This window comes from Papaver somniferum, unplaced genomic scaffold (assembly GCF_003573695.1).
Source record: "Papaver somniferum cultivar HN1 unplaced genomic scaffold, ASM357369v1 unplaced-scaffold_115, whole genome shotgun sequence".
NCBI classification, from domain to species: domain Eukaryota; kingdom Viridiplantae; phylum Streptophyta; class Magnoliopsida; order Ranunculales; family Papaveraceae; genus Papaver; species Papaver somniferum.
This window is the reverse complement of record NW_020620492.1, coordinates 3879846-3889722: the sequence shown is the minus strand read 5'-3', so window position 1 is coordinate 3889722 and position 9877 is coordinate 3879846. Positions and strand designations below refer to the sequence as shown.

The 9877-nt window shown below is 38.7% G+C and overlaps 1 protein-coding gene across 1 annotated transcript; it reads left to right on the top strand.

Moving 5' to 3' along the window:
• The first annotated feature begins 765 nt into the window (after positions 1-765).
• On the top strand, positions 766-3810 carry LOC113329269 (L-type lectin-domain containing receptor kinase S.6-like). Its single transcript, XM_026576230.1, has 2 exons — positions 766-2662; positions 3287-3810. The coding sequence occupies exons 1-2, from the start codon at positions 1651-1653 to the stop codon at positions 3640-3642; spliced, it is 1368 nt and encodes a 455-aa protein (XP_026432015.1). The 5' UTR covers positions 766-1650; the 3' UTR covers positions 3643-3810.
• The last annotated feature ends 6067 nt before the right edge of the window (positions 3811-9877 follow it).

The window sequence follows — 9877 nt, the reverse complement described above, 5'->3', positions numbered from 1 at the left end:
AACAAACCTATATCAAAAAATACAGTAAAACAAACCTATATCAGATTACAAAGAAACTAAAACAGAACAGCAGCAGAGAAAAGGTGATTATAGTAACATACCTTGTTCGAATCTGAGATTAACCTAATTCGATTTTAAGATACCTAATTGAAACACACAAAAATCACAATGTAAATCGAACGGAAACTGAATTGAACAATGTAAATCATCACAAAACTGAAATCATAAAAGAAAGATAACAATGTACATCATAGACAACTATTCTGATAGAAATCGGATCAGAATAAACCTAATTATTCATCAACATTCCAAGAACAACAGCAGAGGAAGATGATTTACGAGATAAATACCTTGTTCGAATCTGATTTCGAAGCACAGATGATTTACGAGATAATAGCTGTGATGAGCCTAATTGAAAGACGCTACCAGATACTGTGATGAACCAAAACGCAGGAGCAGAGAAAACCAAAGAGAAACAAATCTGAGATGAAAAAAAAGAGAAAGAAACTGAATTTGATTTGTTCGTGGAGTTGCAGAAAGGGTATTTTTGGTACTTCTGAAAAACTTGTCTTGTGTGACCCGCACGTTTTGGACTAGGGAATAAATATTCTGGTCCAAAAACATGTTTTTTGACCAGCGGATAATTTTATTCTAGGGGTGGATTAGAGAGTAACCGGTACTGGGTTTCCTGGACTACCTAGTAATTCCTAGCACCCTTAGCCATGGTGGGCCTAGTCACTTCCAAGAAAGCATTAGATTTTTAGAAGAAATTGTTAGGGTATGCGCCCCAATGTTAAGCCCAGAATTATTGAGCTTTGTGTTGTATAAAATCATCAAATTTGTATTCATTTGTGATAGCCGATTTTGGTTCTCTCTGTCTGTATCGAGTTGGGAAAACAAGTTTAGGCCAAAAAAAAAAAAAAAAATTTCAAAGCAGCTTGATTGATTGATTTATCGATTTTTTTTTTACAAAGCAGCTTTAGAATTGAAAGAGGTCCTCCAATAATAGTAAGAAGGAGTTAAGGGGAGATGATATGTTGGTTAATTGAGGGGAAATGTGATGTTTGGTCAAGCACGACAAATGTTTGTGAAAATGCTCGTAAGTGTTTGAGAGTGAAAAGGCTGAAGATTATTGGATAGTTGATGATCCTACTAAAGTCTTGTGCAAATATGAAGATGGGTGTTGTTATATTGGTTGTGAAAGGCGCATCAAAAATTGAGAAGAAAGTGGGAATTGGAGTAGTTGCTAGTATCACTGGTTGTATGGGAGGGAAAAAACCCGGTTGTATAAATACGTATGTGTTCTTTATTCCTAGTTGTTTATTTTCCCTCCTTGTTCAGTGTTCCACATTCTCTCGGAAATTCCTTAGTGAAACCACTAAAAAGATCTTCTTTTTATTTCCCTCCTTCATTGTCCCACTTCCTCTCAGGAATTCTTTCCTCTCTCACCTCATCATCATCAATCCAAGAAGGTATCTTCAATTCAAGAAGTGCAAGGAGAAGGTGTTATTGCTCTATGATTGAGAAGGTAAACACCATCCTTACAAGAAGAAGAAGGAGGTATTTTATCATCATTTCAATTTCATTGGAGAAAAGTTAAAATCTTGCAAGTTTCTTTTACTAAAATTGTTCATCAGTTCTTGATGCAGAATGGGTTCTTTAAAAATTTTCCTTTGTTCATTAGCAATTATAATTCTCATCTTAGATTCTTCTTATCATACATTATCTGACAATAATTCCATCAAGAACATCACATTTCTTGGTGATGCACATGTTCAAGAAAATGGCAGAATATGCCTAACTTCATATTCTCTACCTTCAACTTCTTCTTCTGCTGGTGTTGGTAGAGCAATTTACAAGAACCCAATTAGGTTTAGGAATTCTTCACCTAAATCTACTGCTTCTTTTTCTTCTAAGTTCACTTTCACCATCATTCCAAACTCTTTAGCTTCTCCTCCACGGTTTGGTGACGGATTGACATTTCTGATCACTTCCAATCCTCACATTATTGGTAATGGTTTTGGTTTCATGGGTCTTTCAAATGAAACTTGCCAAGAACCGGGAATTTATATTGCTGTGGAATTTGATACTAGTTTGGATTCGAATCTTGAAGATATTAGCGATAATCATGTAGGGATTGATATAAATTCAGTCATATCATATCCTGCTGTTGATTCTACTGTGATGGGGTTTGATTTAAAGAATGGGAAAAACACAACTGCTTGGATTGATTACCTAGACAGTGAGAAGTTGATAAAGGTTTGGCTTAGTTACGATGCACAATCTAAACCTATCCGGCCAATTATTTCTACAAGCATGGATCTTTCGGGGTACATTGACGAACTTATGTATATTGGCTTTACTGCGTCGAATGGAGAGATAGGTTCAGCAAAGCACTTTATTGAAAATTGGGAGTTCGAAACTTATTTTCCACCATTTGATTCCGTCCACAAGAGAGTGCAAGGTGGCTGTATTGAAAATGGTCATGTCTCAACTTTATTACTGGAAGTTGCAGTAGTGCTGATACTATTCGTTGGTGCAATATTTGTTCGTTCAGTGAAGGCGATATTGAGAGGTGCTTGGTCAGCAATTTCTGAGAAGATGTCTCCTCATCAAAGCGGGATTTCTGGTGCAAACCAAACAACTTCGGATTCTGTCACAGGTAAGTTTTCCCTTTCATGATTATGTTTCCGTTTTTAAATGTGATTGTGATGCCTGAACCTAACACATGTCATAGGCCATTGGCTACATTCCTACACTAGTTGTTGGATCAACTACAGAAACACCTTATAGGATATTAGAAAGTGACGTATAACTATTTGATTTGGCCATAGATTTTAGGGATCAAGGTGGAAATCATTAGGCCAGAAACCATCTTCGGCACAATGTGAGTGGCTAGACTTGAACAAACAACTCGATTCAATACTTTTTTACGAGTTGCACTGCACAATAATGAATAAACTAAGAAGAACAGTATATGGTGACATATTGAGAGGATTAGGTTCTTTAGACGTATAATGGTTGAACCCTTTTGGGTGATTGAAGCAAGTAATCCTTACGGAAGGCTTTAGAGGTATTTGTTCTGAATGCTAAGTAGTCCTTGATGAGGCATTTACTGTTTTCAGGCTTTGCCGATATGATGTTTGGAGCATTCTCCAGTATTCAGTGTTTACCCTACTTTATTAAGGGCTTAGCACCTGCTTACAGCCGTGGCTGTACCTAGAATTAGCTTGAAACTTGCTGCTAATTTGTAAGAGTCCATCTTAAGGTTGTTTAATTATTGCAGATGCACCTGTTATATCAGAGAGTAGTGTCAACGAATCTACTGTTCTAGAAGAAGACTTAAAGATTGAGCAAGGGAGTTCAACAGATACAGATGATAGCGAGATTCTAGAAAAGAAGGTGATCAGTGAAGCTGATGTACTTGAAACTCTGAGCCCTTCTACCATACAGAAAGACATCTCAACTGCAGAATACCGAATTGAGCAGTTGGAGAACGCCGCAAAGATGTCAGTAACAAAGGGTACAAAAAAAGATTATACTGGTAAACTCGTTAAGCTTACTGGAAAAAATAGCAGTGAGGAATCCCAGAAGCAAAAATCTAAAAGTAAAGCTGGTACTTCTAGGAATCCGAGAAAGTGATGAACTTGTGGGTATTCTTTCATAAGGAGAAAACTGAATGTTTTGATTTCTGCTTGTAAATTTTGTTTATGTTTCATCTTCAGAATTCTATGCAACCATAAATCAACACAGCATTTCTTCGATTCAACTTTCAGCTTGTGTGTTGTCATTCATCTTCTGTCTTGCATTTGTCTGGCTATATTTTCAATCTCCTCCTTAGAAAATCTTCCTTTTATCATTAGTGATTGTGATTTTGTGCTTCTGCCCTGTGGTTTTATCCGTCTTAGACATTCTAATAATCTATTGAAGTTCAGTCAGATCCAGTCTGAGAGTATGACTGCAGAGACGAACGGTGCACTGGTGCTGAACTTTTTTTCCTGCCATTGGTGAAATGAAGTATGCTTGGCCTTAAATTGGGGAGTATCGGCTGCATAAAATAGGAAGAGACAAATGAGTTTCTCAGTAAACCTTACCTTGACTCCATTCTTCCCTCTTTAATTTTTTTTGCAAAATCTAGTTGGTGAATGTTGAATTAAAAAAGAAAAAATATTGCTAAAGTGAAAGCGAAAACGGATTTGAGGAGAGCAGAAATCGCAATTGACTCACTGAGTTGGACTGGTTTTACAAATTTACTTGAATGAGACGAAATTATCCTTACTAATTACCCGTATTCTTCTTCGCACATGTCAAGTTAAAAACAATTTAACCAAACCATTTCGTGTTTAGTTCCTTTCTTCTACCCCATTACCTGAAACGCCCACTTCCTTCATGAGATTTATACCCGTTACCAGTTACCACCATAATCAATCGACGCCATCTTTGTTATTCGATCTCACACAAGGTCAGATCTTGCTTATGAAATGTGGTACTACTGACTCCTTCACGATCCCTACTACCACCTGAACTTTCCGGCAAGTAATTGATCCCCTTATGCAGAAGTTTCTTCAATTATCAAGTCCGCTTATACTGTTGATCCTTTTTTTTCTCTACTTATTTTCTTCTAACTCTTCTATCTGCCGCACTCTTAAGAAATCTATCTCAAAACCTCAGTCCATTCTTAAACGAGGAAGATATCAGGAAATTCCACTAACCCTAGTATACTAAGTCAAAATCTATGCTTAACTAAGCAAAATAACATTAATGACTATGGGTACCTAACAATAGCTAAGGTGACCGATCAAAGTACATAAATCTATTTTCTAGCATAAGTTTTTATTCCCAAATGGAAAATAGAGTCGATGGATACTATAGTCTACCCCACTTGAAAAATGATTAGGTCATCGGAATCAGAATTACCTCGTTATTAAAGAGATGCGGATAGAAACGACGAATAACATCTTCACGTTCCCAAGAAGCCTCTCTCCCATCTTGTGGATTCCGTTGCACCTTGACAAATGGGATCGCCCGAGACCGAAGTTGTCTTACTTGTCGTTCTAGAATACGAATCACCTTATCTTCATAGGTGGCATCCGGTTTCACAACTAACTCACTAGGGTCTGCCTGTTGAGATCGCTTCTCATCTCTTAAGTGTCTACGTAGCATCGAAACATGAAATACGTTGTGCACTCCAGAAAATTGCGGTGGTAACTCCAGCTAATATGCCACATTTCCGATCTTCTTAGTTATATGGAAAGGTCCAATAAATCTAGGAGACAATTTCCCTTTCTTCCCGAACCTCATTACTCCTTTCATAGGAGACACCTTAAGTAACAGTCCATCCCCAACTTTAAGTGGTAACGGTCGTCGTTTCCTATCTGCATAACTCTTCTGCCTACTCTGAGCTTTACGAAGATAATCCTTAACCACTAGGATCTTCTCCGTAGTGAGTTCAACCAAATCAGGCCCCAAAAATCTCTTTTCACCCACTTCTACCCAACACACTGGTGAACGACAATGTCTTCCATAAAGAGCTTCAAAAGGAGCCATACCAATACTCGACTGATAACTATTATTGTACGCAAATTATGCCCATGGTAAATAATCATCCCAATTTCCTTGGAAATCTAGCACTCACGCTCGAAGCATATCCTCTAATATTTGATTAACTCTCTTTGTCTCACCATCAGTCTGAGGATGAAATGAAGTACTCAGATCCAAACCTGAACCCATAGCTTGTTGAAAGCTTCTCCAAAATTTGGAAGTAAATTGAGAAACCCTATCAGAAAAAATGGAGTTGGAACTCCATGCAAAACTACAATCTTCTATCATAAAGCTTGCATAATCTATCCACGCCGTAAGTAGTATGCACTGGTAAGAAGTGTGCCGACTTAGTCAACCGATCTACTATTACCCAAATAGAGTCATGTCCTCTCTTTGACCTCTGTAGTCCAACTATAAAATCCATGGAAATATTCTCCCATTTCCATTCCGGTATGGGGAGTGGTTGTAATTCTCCAGCCGGCCGTTGGTGCTCAATCTTAACTTGGTGACAAGTTCGGCATTTTAAAAAGTATTCTGCAATGTCTCGCTTCATTTAACACCAAAACTGTCTGCGCAAATCCTTATACATTTTTGTAGCTTTAGGATGGATAGTGTAGCGAATGCGATGATCTTCATTTAACACCTCTCGTCTCAACTGGGCATCCAAGGGTACACATAACCGACCTCGTAGTCGAAGCCCACCATCCATCCCTACATCAAAATATTCACTTAAAACAGCAGCTTCAAGTTGTTTCGTACACCAATCATCCTTGGATTGTGCCTGAATAATACGGCTAATAAGTGCAGGTTTCACCACTAGGTTACACAAAAATGCTTGCGTCGTAGAAGAATTCTTGACATCTAAGTCAAACTCGGCAACTGTCTCCAACATCTTCCACTCTTCCACCATCATGGAAGCTAATAAACCCCTTGGTTTCCGACTCAAGGCATCAGCTATAACATCCGCCTTACCAGGGTGATATTTTAAGCCGAATGTGTAATCATTGATGAGCTCCATACATCGACGTTGTCTCATATTCAAATCCTTTTGGGAAAACAAATACTTGAGACTCTTATGATAAGTGAAAAGCTCGAATTTCTCTCCATATAAGTAATGACGCCACAACTTCAGAGCAAAAACTACCGCTGCCAACTCCAAGTCATGGGTTGGATAATTCTTCTCATGGAAACGCAATTTCCTAGACGCGTAAGCAATAACCTTACCTTCCTTGCATCAAAACACATCCTAATCCCAAAAGTGAGGCATTTACAGGTAAGGTCAAAACTGGTGCCGAAGTAAGCTTAGTCTTAAGCTCCTGAAAAGCGTCTTCACACTTAAAATCCCAAACAAACAATACTCCCTTCTTAGTTAGCTTAGTAAGTGGCCCAGAAATTCGAGAAAAATCCTTAATGAAACGACGGCAATATCCAGCTAAACCAAGAAAACTTCGAATCTCTGAAACCTTTGTAGGTTGTTTCCAACTCAACAATGCCTCAATCTTGGAAGGGTCTACAGAAACTCCAGATTCAGATATCACATGCCCCAAAAAAATTAACTGATTGTTTCCAAAATTCACATTTTGAGAACTTTGCAAACAACTAATGCTCTCTCAAAGTATGTAACACTAAGCGTAAGTGTTCCACGTGTTTTTCCCGAGTCTTAGAGTACACAAGAATATCATCGTTAAGGACAATAAAAAACCGATCAATAATATCTCTAAATACTCGATTCATCAAGTCCATAAAAACCGCTGGTGCATTCGTAAGCCCAAAAGGCATCACCAGAAACTCATAAGAACCATAACGAGTCAGGAGTGCGGTCTTTGAAATATCTTTCTCTCTAACAAGAAGCTGATGATAGCCAGATCACAAATCGATTATCGAAAACCATATAGCCCCTTTCAATTGATCAAATAGATCATTAATCTTAGGTAAAGGATACTTGTTCCTTATCGTGACCTTGTTTAGTTCACGGTAATCAACAAACAATCGTAACGAACCATCTTTCATTTTCACAAACAAAACAGGAGCACCCCATGGTGAAGAACTACGACGAATAAATCCTTGACTCAAAAGCCGGTCAATCTGAGACTTCAATTCCTGCATTTCCTTTGGTTCCATTCTATAAGGAACACGAGCAATAGGCGTCGTACCTGGTTGGAGTTCGATGCAGAACTCTACTTGCCTACTTGGAGGTAACCCAGGAACCTCCCGGAACAAATCCATAAAATCAGACACCACCGGTATACTCGCAATATGTAGAGACTCATTATCTACTACTTCACCCTCGATATGGATAAGGAAAGCTTCTACAAACAGACTTCGAGATGTAGTCTGCACCACTACCTTAGATTGACCGGGATTTGTAAAAGTGATTGTGTTTTCAGCACAATCCAATTGCACAAAATTAGAAGATAACCAGTCCATTTCTAATATTACATCGTAAGGAACCATATCTAACACATAAAGATCTGCCGAATTCTCAACATATCCAATCATAATAGGATAAGAATCAACCCTTTTTCTGAATTCTACCGTACTATTAGTAGGGGTACAAATACATAGAGGAAATTCACACACTACCACGGAAAGATTTATCAAGCGAATTAACTTAGCAGAAATGAAAGAATGAGTATCTCCGGTATCAAATAAAATACTAACAGGTTCACTTAAAATGAAGAAAGTACCTCCCAAAGTAGTATTATCTGTCTCACGAGGTTGCACTGCAAAGAGTTGACCCTGACCACGAGGCTGCACATTACGATTTGCAACCCCAGTGTTTGGTTGGTCATGCCTATCTGCTGTTTGAACCTTCTCTTTGGTACATTCTGATGCCTTGTGCCATTTTTCACGACAGTTATAACAATACTCGTTGAAGTTAATTGGTTTGGAAGAAATAGCCTCTCATTGATCTGGAATTAGTGCCCTTTCGCCACGGTTCCCTTGATTCCAATACCCCTTTCTTTTCTTCCTTGGATGATCACCTTGTTGAGTGACATTTTGGGTCTGCTGGTTCTTACCACTTCCATGTTGACTCGACGAAGGCTTTGGTGCACGGTCAACCTTAATCTCCTTCTTCAGGTATTCATCATCCCTATTATGAGCCAAATAGTCTTGCTCAAGCTCTCTGGCACACTCAACAGCCCTAACATATGTGTCAATCATATGATCTGCAACAATATGCCTCCGATAAACAGCATTCAGACCATAAACAAACCTACGACTATTTTTCTCTTCGGTGCCCACCAGGTGAGGTACAAACATAGACAATCTTGAGTATTCAATCTCGTACTCCGTAACAGATAAAGTACCTTGCTTAAATGAAAGAAGCTCTCTCTCATTAGCATTTCGAATACTTTGAGGGAAATATTTGTCATCAAACATATGAATGAAGTCTGTCCATGTCATGGTGTCATGATCCAAGCCACGTGAAGCTGAAGTTCACCAAGTATGAGCATCTCCAGTGAGCTGAAAGGTAGCTAATCTCTGCTTAAAACTTCTGTACAAGAAGATCCTATGGTCCTAAAAATCTTGACCATCCCATCCTTCCATCTCTTTCGGGTTCAACTTCTTGAACTGAAACTGGACCTTTCTACACCTATCTTCCTCAGTTTCAGCAGGCGGTCCTTGGTTCTGATGATTGTTGACTTGTCCAGCATTTTGATTCATAACAGCAGCGACTGCTCGGGCTATTAACTGGGTCAGCTGCGCCATATCGACATTCACAGTCCTATTTCCTAATTGTGGTTCTTCTCCGTATAATTTTTTATCCCCAAATGGAAAATAGAGTCGATGGTATTATAAAGAGCTTTTTTTTTCTCTGAAGATTGTCAAGAGTTGAGAGTCTATGATCAAGTACAGCTTGCCACAAGAAGAAACCAATTTTGTGAGGCTATCGTCTACTCCAAACCTTAGCCTAATGAAAAAAATTGTGATTATCCTCAACTGACGTTAATTGATCCTCTGACGCTATTATTGTCACCAAGCTGCCACATGCCAAAATATAAAGCCTCTCCGCCTGTGGAAGAGCAATCACAACAGATGTCGGTAATCTATAACAATCATGCACCTCCAATTTCTTCCGGTTTCCAAAGCATGCAATGACGGGACTAAAGATTCCCTTCCAGTTTACCAGAATATGAACAGGAAGCACTTTGGAGATATCAACCTTAAGGTAGACACTCTTCAACAACAACTTTCAGATTTGTAGGCCAATCCTCATTCACAAGAAAATACTTCTAAAGCTTACCAGGTAAATGAAGAACTTCGGAAAAATGGTGGTGATGATTTATGGATGGGGAATGCTACACTGACCGAATTTTTCATCACAGCCTAA